We start from the raw sequence: 17,733 nt of genomic DNA, 5'->3' as shown, positions 1-17,733 counted from the left end.
GCTTATCGCTATCGACCCACTAGGGTCGATTAATTCTTTCAAATATTTTTCCTCTCAGACAACGCCCTGAGCCGAGGTTCGCGCCCAACTGGGCACCCTCAGGCCTGTTGTCTTAAACGTTGTACCGGGTGAGAGCCTTCAGCGGTCTCCATTTGTCCGGCCAAGTAGTTAATGCCATCTGCGGCAAATCTACAATAAGTCACGTCAAAAAAACAAAAAAAAACAAAAATCTAATTTTATTTTAAGTTATATCTGTCCTTTTTGTATGCGACAAAAAAGAAAGGGACGGCTAATCGACAGGCATAAAATGTATGACACATAAGTCAATTTTATGTAGAAAGATTTAGGAGTTTAAACAACCCTCTCAAAATTTGACATAGGTCGATAACCCGACAGAATTAAGTCGACAGGCTCCCTGTTTGACGTGTGCAGAGGCTTGCAGGCGTCTCGTCAGATAGAGACCCAGGCTTACAGGGTATAACGTAGAACCCTTGCCCAGGGGTAGAGGGGAAGACTTCAACAGTTTTAAGTGAATCTCGAAGTCCATAGGAAGTTACTATTATTTTGCAATTATGTATGTTGACTTAAAAACCATTTCTTTACGTTCACACCAACATCAAAAATACTTTCGACTGTCGCCACTCGAGTATACACGTAATCACAAGGCACCCTCACTTGAAAACGTGTTTTAATATTCGGAAAATTTCATTGTGCCTCCGTCTAGCAATCATAACAAAAGGTTAGATTTTATAGCTTGTTTAGCAAGCTTTATGAACTTTATTGTCATAAAGTGTAGCTATTTGTAAAGGAAAACAACTGCTTGTTGGATTTGAGTAAGTACTTACATTATATAACATAGATAAACAGCCTATATACGTCTCATTGCTGGGCACAGGCCTCGCCGCAATCAACCGGAGGGGGTACGGAGCATACTTCACCACGCTGCTCCACGACAAGTTAATGGAGGTGTTTTTACCGCTAATAGCCGAGACCAACGGCTTAAATGCCCTCCGGAGCACGGAATCATCTTACTATTTTCGACAATCAGGTGATTCGAGCCTGCAAAGTCCTTAACAAACAAAGGACAGTCTCACAAAGCAAGTAGTAGCAAGATGCGACCTATTTATCATGTTGCAAATTAAAAATGACACCATGAGTGAGGGAGAACAACTTATGCGTAATTGCCTTCTCTTTCTAACGCCTGAAAAGCTCTTATAAGTTAATGGTTACTATGAAAATTTGTTACGTAGTTCATAAACAAGCAAACTGCCATTGTTACTATTGCGTTATGTAAGTCACCAGTCTCAAAGTCAAGTTGAAAGCCTGAGGGGAGAATTAAAACTCTTATAAGCCTCCACCAAGTCATATAAACATGGAAACCTCCCCTCCGGTTCTGAAAGGAAGTCTAAGCACTGAGGGATGTTATTGTAGGCGGTTTTCTCTTTACTTGCTATTTTCTTTTGCCTTTAGGCACCCATACAGGGTGTTAGTGACATAATAACGAAAACTTTGAGCTCCTTGAGACTTTGAGACCTTCGAATACTGAGGGGGATGATTCAGACCATGATTCTGAGTTGATATAAAGTGGAATTTTCCATCGCAAAAGTATGCAATGGAAAAAAGTTTAAAAAAGATTTAAATCCAAACAATTTCCGATAGGACATTCCACTTGATATCAACTCAGAATCATGGTCTGAATCATCCCCCATTCGTTACGGTGTCACTAACACCCATGCCTACTTGTATGGCTACCGTATGTACTTGTACGGGGTGTAAGTGATATCGTAACGAATATTGAGGGAAATTATTGAAGTCACATAGGTATCATACCAGGCGTGAAAATTGTACAATCTGGGTGGACGGTGTTAAAAATTCAATACTTACCAATTGTGAATGCACGGAAAAGAACTTCCAATTACTTGTAACTTTTCCATACATGTCTGGGCTGTGTTTGTGTGTGTTCATGCGTGCTTGCGTACTTCTGTTTGTGAGTGCGTGCTTTACACAGAATTGTTTACGATAGTTTGTCTTCTAAATAAACCAGACCGGGAATCGACTGCGATCTGCTCTGATTGTGCAACGGAGGTGCTTAATTGCAAACTTGAGGGCGTCAAGCCAAATGAGATTAGGTATATTCATGAGTGAGTTCTGCAGCGCACTGCGAACACAGCTCGATTGACTGTCTAGATAAACTTTTCGGAGGCTAGCTGGTTAGTTAGGTGACTTAGACATTTTTTTTGACGTGACTTAGGTATTGTACATTTGCCGCAGATGGTATTAACTACTTGGCCGGACAAATGGGGAGAGCTGATGGCTCTCACCCGGTACAACGTTTAAGAAAACAGGCCTGAGGGTGCCCAGTTGGGCGCGAACCTCGGTTCAAGGCGTCGTCTGAGAGGAAGAATATTTGTGGGTCGATAGCGATAACATCGATAGCATTACTGATGTTTAGGAGAGCCTGGTCTTATGCTAATCTGGTCTAAGAGCATACACACATACATACACATGTCAGTGACGTATTAACGAATACTGAAGGGGATGATTTAGACCATGATTCTAAGTTGATACTTTTGCGACGGAAAATTCCACTTGACGTCAACTCAGAATCATGGTCTGAACGATACCTCAAAGTTTTCAAACAACATATCCTTTATTTGCTTCGCGAGTTGGGTAACGAACTCCCTTTTACATGGTTTATATTGCAGTACATTCCAGGTACACGGCAATCATACTGTAAATTACACAATTTCCCTCTTTTTCTGTTGCTGATTTTCCGCCCCGAGTAGCTCAAAGGCACACTCAAAACTAGAGTTGCGGCGACATTTATCATAACTAGTGAAACTATAATTTGTCAACCTTTTTACGGCTCTGGTCGGGTTGGCTTTCGGGGCCTGTCAGCTATTTATCATAACTTCAATGTACTTACCGAAAAAGAAGCCGTATTAACACAACGGATGCTTATGTTTGAGAGAGATGACACACGAGCAGTCCCACTTCGTCGCGTTATCGCATCGAGCTGTCTTCCACGAAGGACCGGATTCGAGAAACCTGATAAGTAAACAAAATTAGGGAATGAGCGTAACGCCAACAAACTACGGCTGTAGTTTGGCGATAGTTTTTTTTTGTCGTGACTAATTGTAGATTTGCTGCAGATGGCATTAACTACTTGGCCGGACAAATGGGGAGCACTGAAGGCTTTCACCCGGTACAACGTTTAAGACAAGAGGCCTGAGGTTGCCCAGTTGGGCACGAACCTCGTCTGAGAGAAATAATATTTGAAAGAATTAATCGACCCTAGTGGGTCGATCGCAGACCGAGCGCGTTTTACCGCTGCGCCACCGAGCTCCTATTGCCTTATTATTAATTTAGCACTATTCTATGTTGAATAAGTAAATAGCACAGAATATTGCTTATGTATCCTTAGCATTATTTTCTCACTATCACTAGAATGCTACTGGCAATGTGTTTTGAGAACGGAAGAGAAGAAAGAGGTTGGATGGGCCAACTTTGCACTCCACTCGTCCGCAAACTTTACGATAAACGGAACGCCGCGATAGTATATTAAAAGGTCGTCTTGTGGATTATAACCTGGAAGGTCAAAAATCAAATATCTACTATGATGCAAGGAGATCCTTCCTTATCACAGGACAGCTAAAAATCTTAATATGATCAGCTGTTTATGAAAAAAATTACTTTTGTATGCAGTATCTTACGAAAATTAATGATAAAATTGCAGCCTATTACATAAAATATACATTGCCGGTAAAGTGGCTATGGAATTTGAGAAGCAGTAGAGCTATCGTAGTTATCTGTTTGCAGGAGTAGTAGTAAAAGAGAGTGGTGTTGAGCGAAATGCGCGTTAGCAAACTCTACAATAAAACGTAAATATTAGTAACATACCCAGTTTTAATCAGTAAATGTTAAGTACTTACCACAAATATAACTCTTATTACGGAAACCAAATATTATTACTACAAATTATAATAAGAAATATTATACAAAAGAATACAGCAACTAGTCTTTCAGTTTTCACTTCTCTCGACAATAATCGTCTTCACTTGTTTTTTTCTTCGTAGTCCCAGACGGAACGCCCGCCAAAACGTTTTTCTCTTAAAAAGTGACGTGACGTTCCTTTTTTGAAATTGCCAACATGCGCGTTAGGGCCTTTCCAACCTCTTTCTATTCCGTATTTTTGAGCATTAAAGCGGGTACTTACTTATTAATATTTTATTTTATACTAAACTATAAAACTTAACGAGATTTTCTAACCGAGCAATATATCATAATACTTACGTTACAAAATGAAGTATGAACTAGACAGGGTTGTCGACCGACGTATTACTATAATAATAAAATAAATTCTATCCAACGTTGCTTCAAAGGTTTTTCATAATTCTTTTATAAACATAAAATTTCATCTGATAGTGAGAGAATAATCCGTGTAGTTGAGGTGAAAAATGTTACAGAAAAAAATTACTTAATTAGCATGGAGATGATAATACTTACATGCGCAGGGCTCTTCACTCAAGTTTTGAAGATAGAAGTCATTACATTATTTTTCCGATATTTAAATATGAAATAATATTATGTAACTATAGCCGTTCCTTGAATAAAAACACTTTACACAAGTTAAGTACCTAGTTGTTTAATTATCCACGCAGAATAAAATAAGAAATATTTGTAATAAAAAGAATTAGTGAACAAAAATTATGGCGGGCTGTAGCGAGCGGGCTGGCGGACAGTGCGCTTATTTGGCACGCGATTATCACCAATAGATGGCGCGCTTATTTCACTATATAAAAAGTTAACATATTTAAGCAATTTTAACAAAAAGGAGACACCCCTTAGCACCAGCTGCACAACACTAGGATATCATGCAGATTATATTCTAAACAAGAGACCATCTAGAAGCTTCATTATCTAACGTCATTATTGTTAGAGTGCTCCTATTCGGGGAATAGATGGAAGTGATTTAGAAGAGACGCTCCATGCAATACTAGAATACAATGGATCTGCAAACACTAACCGACTTACAGTCATCGAAAGCAATATTTCTATTTGTCAATTTTACATTTGTTATCATTGCGCACTTACTTGTTCATGTGGAAAATCTCAAATTGTAATATTGCTTTTTAGATGGATTATTTCAATGTGGCCTCTTTAACCGCCCAAGTTTAAAAGATAGTCCGAGCCACGAAAGGATTCCACGGATTTTAATGGAACTAATTGACAAGCGCAATTTTTTAATCTGTATTATCTTCGAAAATATTCATTTAAATCATATGCTGTAAAAGGGTCATATAGATCTATATTAAATCAACAATGTATTTAAGGTATTTAATTGGATAAGGGTTAATGCTGTATTGGTTAAAATCGCTTCGAAAAATAGCCATTATTTGTCGTAAAAAGTAAATGACCAAAAAATGTTATTGTGGGATATCCATAAGAGATAAACATATACCTTCGCGGAGTTTTCTGTAGACCCTTTTAATGTGTACAATAATTAGTAGGTATGTTATTTTGATAAATCATGTAGGTTTCAGCATGCGTTTGCAATGTATAAGCGGAAAAAATGATATTATTTACGACATCACATTAAAAACCTCAAAAATAACAGTATTTCTCCACTATTTAATGGATGTTAGTTATTATACATATTAAAGACCTTCCTCTTGAATCACTCTATCGATTAAAAAAAAACACATCAAAATCCGTTACGTAGATAGAAAAAGCGACTTTGTTGTATACTATGTAGTGATAGAAAAAATATGCTGCCACAATTAAAAAAGTACATATACCTCTTCGCAAGATATCCTTCGAAATCGCCAATGGTACAAAATAAACAGTTAGTACATTGTTATAGTAAATTCCATTGTCTTCGGTTTGTTTTGTCAACTCTCCAGAGTAAGTTTTGAGGTAATGAGCTCTTAGCCACAACCGAAGTACGTTCCTATGAAAACATCCCTCTGTCTTCCGGGGAAATTCGCGTCATATCTCTGTTGAGATAGAGGTGATAATTCGTTGGACTACTTACACAGATTGTCGAAACTGCGAACGTCACGTTTTGTTTTGCAACGACTTGTTGTTACAGACTACGATGAACTCGGTTTGCGTTTAGTACACTCTGCCATGTACAATGTCGTCGCAAACGTGCGGAATTGAAATGAATTAAAGCTGAATGGGTCCTTTTGCATACAATTTTGTAACAATGAATACATTTCAGTACGCGTCAAATACATTGCAAGAAAATGCAACAGGACGAAGGTAAACTAGAAGTACTACACCGTAATGCCTGTACCACGGGCCAACTACTTCGGAGACAGACATACATACATAAACTCACGCCCGTAATCCCTAATGGGGTGGGCAGAGTTACAAGTAATCAAAGATAACTTGCAGCCACTGTTGATACGTTGTCGCAAGCTGGATATGATAAACCTTATGGTGATAAGGGATCAGCCTATCGCCCATAACATTAGTCCATCATGTTAGAGGACACAATCCCTCTGTCGGTTTTTACGACATGCCCGGGAAGACAAGCAGCTGAACGTATTCTATGTTTTTTATTTAGAACCAGCATAGAAGCAAGTAAATTCGGAGACAGAACGCTCCATAAACTAAGTACTATACCGTATGTGTACAACGTGCTGCCAGTCGACTTACGACAGGAGTACGACAAGTAATTTTATAAACTTTAGTTCAGCTTTAAGTTCACTCCCCAAAGGGGTATGCAGACGTGTATAGAATAGACACCCACTTCTCGCCAACTAAATTTAAGTCCCATATAATGATGGTGGCTAGAACACCACCGATTGAGAAATTGGTCGGTGTACTGCGGAACGGAAGGCGATTGGGGCAACCACCGTTGTACACGCCCTATCTATGGAGGTCTTAAATAAAGAGGAGGGGGGGGTTAAATAATGGAAGAGCCTACTGCCATTAACCAAACACAAATCCTGGTAAACAACGTGATATTAATTTATCTAAAATCCAGACATGAAGTCAAAGTTGAATTTAGTCGAATTAAGTGATGTAAGCCTGAAACGGGATAGATTTCCCTTTGCGGGTTGGAATGTTACACAGGCAGTCGCTTCTGTAAAAAACCGGACCTGTCAAATCTTCAGGTTAGGTAAACAGACCCTGTGAAAAACTGGATAATGCTAGGAAGATGATGATGATGATCTATGACCATAAATAATCTCCATCTCTGACCAAGACACGATAAGACACAGCAATAAAATCGCCTAAGTCGGGATCGTAGAAAACATCTTAATCTACGATGTAAGTCACGCGTTCTACGATCACAAATTCTACGATCTACTTAAATGTACAACTCCATACCCGTGTCAGTGAACATCAGTTAACACGTAAAATGCAGATGTTATGTGCACCTGTTGAAAATACTTTCCGAAAATGAATATTCGAATTTTATACGGAAACAACAACCGTTGCAAACAAAAATACTTCATTGTATAAAACAACTATGTTACACGGAACGAAATAATTTTATTTCCCGCCAGTTTTATATTGCCTGAAACAATGTTCATATTTTCTAACATATAATTGTGTAATAAAAACGTCGGCAGTATGTTATGCAGTTTTAGAGCGAGTTTGTTCCGTGAATCACTGACGAAAAGAGTAGGTATAATGAATGTCAAGTGACATTGTATATCATACAATACAATGTTCAAAGGAAAACGAACCCGGTGCGAACATTGTAAGGCTTGTGCCCCGACGCCATGCGCCACATGAGCCCGCATGCCTCGCAAGTGCTTAGAATCCGCGCCACGAAAGAAATACCGCGAATTTCAATGGAACTAAATGACAAGTCATTATACTGCGGCCGTGGGACTTTTTAAGTGGCGCTGACTCTTCCTTCAAATCCGTGGCGAAGCATGTGCTACCCACGCATGTCGTGCGGCGTAAGGCGTGCAGGGAACATGCCTCGCAATGTTTGAAATCCGAAATGAGAATTTTTATTCATTTATTCAACGTAATCATGGATTAAACTCGTTAAAGGTAAATTTAACATTTTTGAATCTACGTCATTTCGCAAGGTGTTATGGCTGAGGAGAAGAAACCAAGAAACTGCAACAGCAACACATCTTTTAAATGATTGTAGATTACATTACAAGTTATTTAATAAGTTAGAGGAACACAATCGTTTACCCGACATTTTTATCATTTACATACATACATAAACTCACGTAAGCAGAAACTATACCATTTCCTTCGATTCTGACAAACTTGTCTTTCTTCCCCCGCATTAATATTTTTTTATCTCTTAGGGAATAATTAATCTTATAATTAATATTATACCGAAAAGCATGATTACCATCATGTCAGCCAGCCATTTTCATCGATGAAAGAATAAGATACCTACCTTCTTTACCTTCTTATGTAATAGGTACATTAGCTTCGAATCAGTTTATAACCCATCACAAAGAACATTGGCGGTCAAATAATTTGCATAGGTTATTTTCCAAGGCAAGTTTGCCAGCAAAAGGCCTAAAACTATGAATAATATGAACGAGCATGCATAACGAGTATACTCGCTCGCAGGCAAAATAAATTACCCTAAACATATTTTCATCTCGCTATTCTTTCAAAGGATTAGCATGCCTCTAGTGACAAGATAACGCTGTTTGAATCATCTGATAAAGATGTAAAGGCCTGTGTGAGTGACAAGATTTAAAACTATGTCCTTAGAATATAATCATTCTAGGATGCTTATTTTCTTCTCATATAAATGAATGTACTTATGTATAAACATTATGAAGTCGGTTAAAAAATAATTTCTTTACCATAGACGTCGTATAACAAGTAGACAACCATATATAACATGAAATAAACATCCCATATACGTCCCACTGCTGGGCACAGGCCTCCCCTCAATCAACCGGAGGGGGTATGGAGCGTTAGGCTCACAATCTGGAGATCCGGGTTCGATTCCCGATGGCGACATTGTCGAAATCACTTTGTGAGACTGTCCTTTGTCTGTTAAGGACTTTTCAGGCTTGTAAATTTACAACACGGTTCGGACGGTTTTTTACAAAAAGTTTTATTCGTTTATAGGATGTCAGCTAGTCTGTGTTCTTTAGTCGATAAATAAATCGAACCTCTTTTGTTTTATACCATTTAACAATGAGATATTATCTCGAATTTTTTTTTGACGTGACTTATTGTAGGTTTGCCGCAGATGGCATTAACTACTTGGCCGGACAAATGGGGAGCGCTGAAGGCTCTCACCCGGTACAACGTTTAAGACAACAGGCCTGCGGGTGCCCAGTTGGGCGCGAACCTCGGCTCAGGGCGTCGTCTGAGAGGAAGAATATTAAAAGGATTAATCGACCCTAGTGGGTCGATAGCGATAAGCGCTGAATGAGGGAAATTGTCGACCACGCCGGCGGGGTCGGTATCGGGGTTCTGAAGCGTTTGGTGTCGCGAGCTGATTGGCCGCCTCTATGGCTACAGTAATCGGGTTATTATCTCGAAGCATACAGCCTTTCTGTACAGGGTACTAAATTTCAAGTTTCTACAAAGGAACGTAATATTAGGATTAAAAATATACGGTTAATAGAAAGTTCTTTAAACAAAATTCGATATTGATACGTCGTCAGTGACAAGTCCATACCTACAGTTTTTTTACTCTCGAGTGATTGTGAGATCAGTAATCGACCTTATCAACCCTGGCGTCAAGGTTACCATTAAGCCGCCAAAGGCCCCTTACGTGACTCATGGTAATGACTACATACTTACTTAAGAAAATAGTAGTCGGTACCCACAGCTTAAAAAAGCCCTCCGAAGCACAGATCATCTTACTTTCAGCCAATGGGGTGGACCGCCTGCAATATCCTAACCAAACCTCTCAGAAGAAAATTTTTTGCCATCTTTGCTTATCCACTCAGCTGTTTATTTCGTGTTCATTCGCCGTTCATTTGTTTCATTTTTCTTTATAATTTAATACACCCTTGAGACCGCGCGTCGCTTCCTGAGAAAAATTAAAAAATAATTTCAAAAAAGCGATAGGGAGTCGTTTTTCACGCCAAACAAAATTTGGGAAATAACCCTGTTTTAAAATTATTTCTTGGGTGTTATGAAGTCAATGTTCGACCTCATCAACCCACCAGGGTTACTATGAGCTGCCAAAGGCCCCTGATATGGCCCATGTAACGACTACTTACATCAGTAAGTAGTAACCGGGACCAACAGCTTAACGTGCCTTCCGAAGCATGGATTATCTTACTTTCGGACAATCAGGTAAGCAGCCTGTAATGTCCTAACCAAACTAGGGATCAAAAAATGATTTTTGTGATATTTCCCCACCGGGATTTGAACACGGGACCTCCGGATCGTGAGCTCAACGCTCAAACCACTGACCACGGAGGCCGTGACCAGACCGTGTACCTACTTAGTAAAGAGTAATAGAGTAACTTTAAAGTACGGACGGACTGGAAAGGATGGCGTGAAATTGAACTGATCCAATGTGCGTGATCACATATTTCTGACAAATCTCATCATCATCATCATCAGCCGTACGACGCCCACTGCTGGGCATAGGCCTCCCCCCAACCCCTGACAAATCTACTATCTGTTATTTATCGGATTAGGATCTCATGCATGGCACGTTAAGCCGTTGGTCCCGGTTACTACTTACTGATGTAAGTACGTAGTCGTTACATGAGCCATGCCAGGGGCCTTTGGCAGCCCAATAGTAACCCCGACATCAGGGTAGATGAGGTTGGTAATCCACCTCACAGCCCACACGATAGAAGAAGATCTCATGCAACACAAAACCGCTCTTATATCACAGACTACTAGATTAGGTAAAACACAACTTATTTTTGACCAAAACATTGTCTGCCTTAACTAATTTTCTCATTAGCAATTCCGCAGTATCCAAACGTAGTGAGATAAGTTGCAACTACGAAAACTGAGTTGCGGAACCCACATGCCCGTTCAGAACTTTCGGCATCGTTCACAAGCTGAAGCCGCATAATACGTATATTCTTATATTTAAACTCTCTTTAGTCAGTAACCTAGTTTGGTTTCCTATGGAAAGAGCTATTCTCAGTGTCTTTGTAACTTGTGTAACCTTCTAGGACGAGATATTCTTCTTCTCTATCTGTGAAAATGGGGATAATGCTAGGAAGATGATGATGATGATGACTATCAATAATCTCCATCTCTGCCCAAGATACGATAAGACGCACTAAGAAACTCATCATCAGCCCATTAACGTCCCCACTGCTGGGGCACGGGCCTCCCCTATGGATGGATAGGGAGATCGGGCCTTAAACCATCACGCGGGCCCAGTGCGGATTGATGGTTATTAACGACTGCTAATGCAGCCGGGACAAACGGCTTAACGTGCCTTCCGAAGCACGAAGGAGCTCGAGATGAAAACTTTTTTTTTGTGGTCAACTAAGAAACTCATAAAGTGGTAATGTCAAAGATTATTAGTCTAAAGTTATGGATGTGATTGACAAAGGACCATTCAAGATAAGTCAAGGCCTTTATTGAACAGTCAGTAGAAGACTACATCTTTTTATACACGTAAAAAGATCTGTAGAGAGCTTATGATGATGCTATCATAGAAATAACGCTTCTTACCTTTACATATAACAGTAACTTTCAACAGTATTGAACCCAAAGACCAAAGACACATTACTTGACATTGAACCATTGAACTTAGGAGTTATACTGACCTCATTTTGATTAAAAAAAACACTGCCAGCTATGCACCGCTTAACAATATGACACCAGAATTGTCAACATTGAACTGAAGAAAGGACGCTACAATAGACATTTTATCAATTAAAAAATCGATACGTTTCTTTCAACTCATAGCACTGATTGAATAAAATGACATCATTTACACACATAACAATTGCAATTGTTGTACAAAGGGCCACACGTATTTACTATAGTTAATCAATGAGTGAAAGACAAAATAAAAGGTTTGCTGGAAAATGTTTTTAAACATTTCGGTACAGTCATCGCAGGAGTTTTGTCTAGTCAGTCAGTTCTTGACCAGAGCCATTAAGGGCAGAAAAATGAAGACCGTTCTAAAAAATATACTATTTATGTTACTATTTTCCAGAATTACGGACGGTTTGAAAATTAACGATTTAAATAGTGGTGAAAGTGATACGACGAAGCCGACGAGAAATGTACCACCAGAGGTTAAGCCAACGAGGTTTCCAGGTAAACGATTGATAAACACCACAACAACAGAAGCAGGCACAACGACAGTAACGGTTATTACGTGGCAAGTTTTGCGTGAAAGCCAAAGAAATGTAACAGTTGACGTCTCAACAACGAAGTCTACGACCGAATATATTCCTTTAAAGGAAGCTACACCAAGAAGTTGGGAGCCTCAAGACAGCAACCCAAAACCAGTTAAACGTAATTCTACTATTCCTCGTATTCATAAAAAAAATGTCGCTATAATAAAAGAGGTGTGTGAAAAATTCAAAGAAGGAACAATCAATTTCGAGCTTAATAAAATGGCAGACGTTTGGCAGACTGCGTATTACAAGTTACCAGAGAAAGTGCAGTGCTTTAAAATTCATATCAAGAAGCTTACGGATAAGGTACGTTTCTCATCACATTCATTTATTTCTGTGAGAAACAAAAACAAAAGATAATATTCTGTCAAGTAAAGGAATGCACTTCCCGATTCTTAATTGATTCATCTCATTGTATGGAGTCATATTTTTTGTTTTATTTATTTTAGGAGAAAAAAGAAAACGCGATGAGATACGGGAATTTTAGTGGCGCAATCAACTGGAACAAATGTAATTTGGAAATCAAGGCTGCAACGGAAATTCACAGAAGACATTTCCTGCAAGGAGACAGTGAGAATGAAGGAGTATTGGACAATATCATCATTGTAGAAGGTAAGTATTTATAGAGTGGTAAAAGAGAGCTAGACAAACTGACAATTAGTCGTTACATGAGCTATGTCAGGGGTCTTTGGCGACTCAAAAATAACCCCGACTCCAGCGTGACTGAGGTTATTAATCTACCTCACACAAAACCCATTAGTATCCCATCTTATAGTTAGGATGGTCAAAAACATTGTATAAACAGGTTATCTGACTTCATAGTTAGGTAGCAGGTAAAATTCAAATATAAATGAAAAGCTTTTTAGAATAAAATAACTTAGTAAGTAGGTACGAGTATGTTATATACGCCAAGGAGGACACAATTTCACATGTTAACACTTTCGGCTGACCGGACGGCTATTTAAAAAAATGTATTATGACACATTAATTTTCCATACAAAATTAAGAGACGCTGAAGGACGTTCTGATTTTGTTATAATCAAGAATAATGTGAAATATGACACAAACGTTACTAAACGTCGTCGTATATAAGCGTTCTATCATAACCGTTATACTACGATCATTAGTAAAAGGAACAACGTCTAACAACGTCATCGTTTATAGAAGTTGCGTCACATGCGGGTAACATAATGTTTACAGTTTAACTAACAACATCTAATGACGCGGACGTTTGAATACGTTCTGTCACGCAATACTCAAATATCATTATTTATTATTTTGACAACGTTTATAAACGTCGTCGTCAATAGACGCTTTTCTAAATATTTATTATAAAAATCAATAAAAAAAGTTATATTTTGATCACTGAGTAAGTAAAAATATTATTTGCAACAAGAGAATAAGTCGACTTTTTCAATATACGTGTATCGGATGGTTCTACTTCTCAGAGATATAATGCAACTCTATCAGCAGATATAATAGAAGGTCATCGCGGAGCACCGCTGCATACAGTGATGGAGTGGGAGTCCACTCAACATCCCGCGCGACAACGCCGCCTGCAAAAATAGAAAGGTTCCTAAGGTAGAAATAGGCACGTTACTGCAGTTAACACTTAACCTGAACCTGCCGTGGACCACCCTCTGCCTTCTGGATTGTTGGCGCCTGCAGAAAACCACCCAACACCTGCCGCGTCAGCGCAACCTGCATACACTGCGGACTATCCAATACCTTCTACGTTGCTGCAGATATAGAGACTAATTCAGCATCTCCTGCCTGACCATCGCTTGCTGATACAGAGGGCAACCCAGGACCCTCTGCGTCGTCAACATCTGCAGATATAGATAATAGTCTAGCATCTCGACAATTTCGCAGTCATTCCAGAGCTCTGAACAGTGTTCAAGCAAACGAGAGGCAGCCAGCAAGACGCAGAACACTTTTTTTTTGACGTGACTTATTGTAGATTTGCTGCAGATGGCATTAATTACTTGGCCGGACAAATGGGGAGCGCTGAAGGCTCTCACCCAGAAAAACGCAGAACATTATATTCAGTAAGAACCTAAACAGTTCATAAGAACATCGCCCATTTCGAAGCCGCTCCCGCGACATACAAACCAGCAGGCAGCGAGGACCAAGGCGCTGAACACCGCCTCGAGCTACATGTGATTGAGAAAAACCACATTAGATATAGTACCAACATTGTATTTTGATAATGTTTCTACAGGTGCTCAATTTGAATTTGATCCGTCTACTTCTGTTATAACGAATTCAAATTCAATTAAATGTTTCCCTCACACGTTGTAGACTTCTTACCGAGCACCCGTAACTGAGGATGATGTTCGACGTCCTGGTCGTTGTCTGTCGCTTGATTATACGTTTCGAGAACGGCCACGAGACGGGCAACGTTCCCACTGGAGGAACCGTTCCGCGTCCCGCCAGCCGCCTCCCATTCACTTCAGCATCTCTTGAATAACTTCGAGATTGACGAGGTGCTGAATTATCCTCTATATATCAGCAAACAGTGGCGATACAAGAGATGTCGGGTCACTCTCTATGCCTACAAGTGGTGGCGATGCAGGACGATGACGAAGAATTATCCACAATATCTACAAGTTGCGGTGACGCAGGAAGCGTCGAGTGGCCCTCCGCAGGCGCGAGCAATATAGCAGGTACAGAGGTGATGTAACAGTTGTCAAAAAGTCTGTTGCTGCTGAAAGTGGTAACGTAGGCATTTATGAGGGACCCTCGATATCTGCAAGCGGCGGTGACACGCGAGACGCTGAGCAGACTTCCACCCCTGCACGCAGCAGGGACCCAGGACGAGTCCCCAATACATCTGTTGATGAAGTATCCGCTTATTACGATATCACGTAAAATTGACACATAAGACGTCTACAATGGCGTAGAGCCTACAGGATGACGTCCATCAACGTTGTGATTGTATGCGTAATAAATGTGTATGTGTGAGTGACCTCTATAAAATGACGGTAAAAACGAATGCAGCGCGGCGCTAGAGATTTGGGAATCTGATGTGTTGTGGCGCAATGACGTAGCTAATAGAATTTAGTATCGGCTGTCAGCGCGCTATCACGTAGTGGGAATAAAATCATATTTTTCTTTGACGGGAATATACGTTGCGTCAATTTGGGTGTTTTTATTTTGACGTATAATGACGTTGCTCAGCCGAAAGTGTTAAGTTTTGCATTTTATGTAAATATGTAAATTCCAGAGCCAGCAAACTACAAAAACTACTGGCTCGGAACACTTTTCTCTGGCACGTAAACAATTTTGACGTCGTAAAATTAGTCCCGTGAAAAAGTTGGCGATTTTAGTCACGGACAATGGGACCTCATCAGGCATTCACAAAGCGTGCACTATTCCATTAGAGGCAGCTTTAGTCTGCACTTCCCACTGGTTAATTTTGAATTTGTAACTCCCAAAAGGACGGTTGCCAAAGTAAAGTTGCCGTGAAATTGCTAGCATAGGCGCCGCGCGCGGCTGGCGCGACGATCTGTTGATACTATAGCTTTTGTCTCATGGATACTTTATGTAACGGACTGGAAAATGTGGTAATATTAGAGCTAAGTGGAACAGCCTCTGTCATTAAGTTTCCTGATCGTATGCTTATATGTCTAATATTTTTAAAAAACTAAACGTCAAATTTTAGAAGACCTATATCTTAAAATGCATTACTTAGTTTGGATCTAAAAAGGCCAAGTCGAAACAATTCATCTAAAAAACCAATATTGCTATTACACATTTACTTACTCAAATTAAAAAAAAATTAAAATAATAAATAATTAATTAATTATTAATTATAAATAATTAATTAATTATTAATTAATTATTTAAATTTAATTTAAATTTTATGTTATGTTTAATAAACGTGAAATCTCAATATTACTTTTTATGTCAATTAATGTATTACTATGTAATTACTGTAGACACATTAGTAAAAGTAAATAATCTGAAGTTTAGATGATTATGTCTTATGACATCTTCCTTACTCTGCATAGGATTAAATAAAATATTCTACTGACCAGTTTTATATTAGTAACCCTTCTAATCTGTCCAAAAATCGAATCAATAAATTCTACACTATTTCTTGTTTTACATCTACACTCCAACATTTTAAGGATCAATACCTATGCGTGTTTGGTTTCTATACTTGTAAGATTAATCTGAAGATTGCTAGAGTTTAAGATACTTACCTGTTTAATTCCTAATCTCTTTAAATTTAACATTAACCATAATGTTCCTATTATTTTTTAATTGATCTTACATACCTGTGTCTCCACCGGACTTTGTATTCTTTATCTTTATGAAAAATTTGTATTATCATAGGGCTCCTGTGTCCCGGGGACATATCACAAAAGTCACTTTGTGATCCCTAGTTTGCTTAGGACATGACAGGCTGATCACCTGATTGTCCGAAAGTAAGACGATCCGTGCTTCGGAAGCTGTTGGAAACGTTAAGCCGTTGGTCCCGGTTACTTACTGAAGTACGTCATGTCAGAGACCTATGGCGGCTCAATAGTAACCCTGACACCAGAGTTGATTAGGTTGCTACTCCACCTCACAACCCACACGATAGAAGAAGCCCGCTGTTAACCTGTATTAATTTTACTTTATTTGGTATACTTTTACTTTTTTATTAATTCCAGAATCCTACACGGGAGCTCAGAAGATCCAAGAGGAAAGTGCAGACCAGTGGCTGGTAGCCCACAATATGCTTCTTATGAGAGACTGTGAGACCGGCGGAGTCGTGGTCTTCTCTAAAGTACCCCACCTCTCCAAACAAGCTGAAATAGAAGACGCCTTAAAAGACTTCAGTGAAGAATACATGAACGGCAAAATGGCGTGCGATGATGAAGAAATATCCAACAGGTCTTTTGATAGCGACGATGATGTTGAACTGTAAAATATTGTTTTTGAACTGCAATTTATCGAAATGGAATCTGGTAGTCAAAAAGGCAAAGCAATTTATATGAAAACCAATATTGCATTTCAACATTTCCGCATTTAAAAGTAAGTGCACAGTGCCAACGATAAATGTCAAAAAGCAATATTGCTTTTTTTGAGTCTTTTTAACACCCCAGATTCTTTGCACGCTTGTATAGACAAATCTGGATTAACGTCTCCATCGCTTGTTAGTTCAAATTTCAAAAAGTCTGTTTGATGATGAGAATGAATGAAAAAAATATTTTTGTTATTTCTGTATTTTACACAAGTTTAGCATTTAGCTGGTTATAGACCGTCTTAAATGTAAATTATTGTCTAAGTTAAGTTAAGTAGTTTGAATGTTGTTATTTCTTGACATGTTTATACTTTAATATTAAGTTACCATTTCATTTTATAAAGATAGTTGTATTAAATGTTTTTTTATATTTTTTTATTTCGCCTGATATTGGGGGGAGGAATAGGCTATTTATTTTATGTTATGTTA

At 38.9% G+C, this 17,733-nt stretch overlaps 1 protein-coding gene across 1 annotated transcript in view; it reads left to right on the top strand.

Moving 5' to 3' along the window:
• The window catches only part of LOC126370417 (uncharacterized), a 52,368-nt gene extending 34,940 nt beyond the window's left edge, over positions 1–17,428 (top strand). Inside the window, exons 3-5 of the mRNA XM_050015254.1 lie at positions 12,354–12,596; positions 12,740–12,902; positions 16,952–17,428. Coding sequence (XP_049871211.1) covers positions 12,354–12,596; positions 12,740–12,902; positions 16,952–17,208 — 663 coding nt within the window. The 3' untranslated portion in view covers positions 17,209–17,428. The remainder of the gene's footprint in view (positions 1–12,353; positions 12,597–12,739; positions 12,903–16,951) is intronic.
• The last annotated feature ends 305 nt before the right edge of the window (positions 17,429–17,733 follow it).

The sequence above is a fragment of the Pectinophora gossypiella genome, chromosome 10, assembly GCF_024362695.1.
Source record: "Pectinophora gossypiella chromosome 10, ilPecGoss1.1, whole genome shotgun sequence".
NCBI lineage: Eukaryota > Metazoa > Arthropoda > Insecta > Lepidoptera > Gelechiidae > Pectinophora > Pectinophora gossypiella.
Note: the sequence above shows the minus strand (reverse complement) of the source record. Positions and strands in the feature narration are given on the sequence as shown.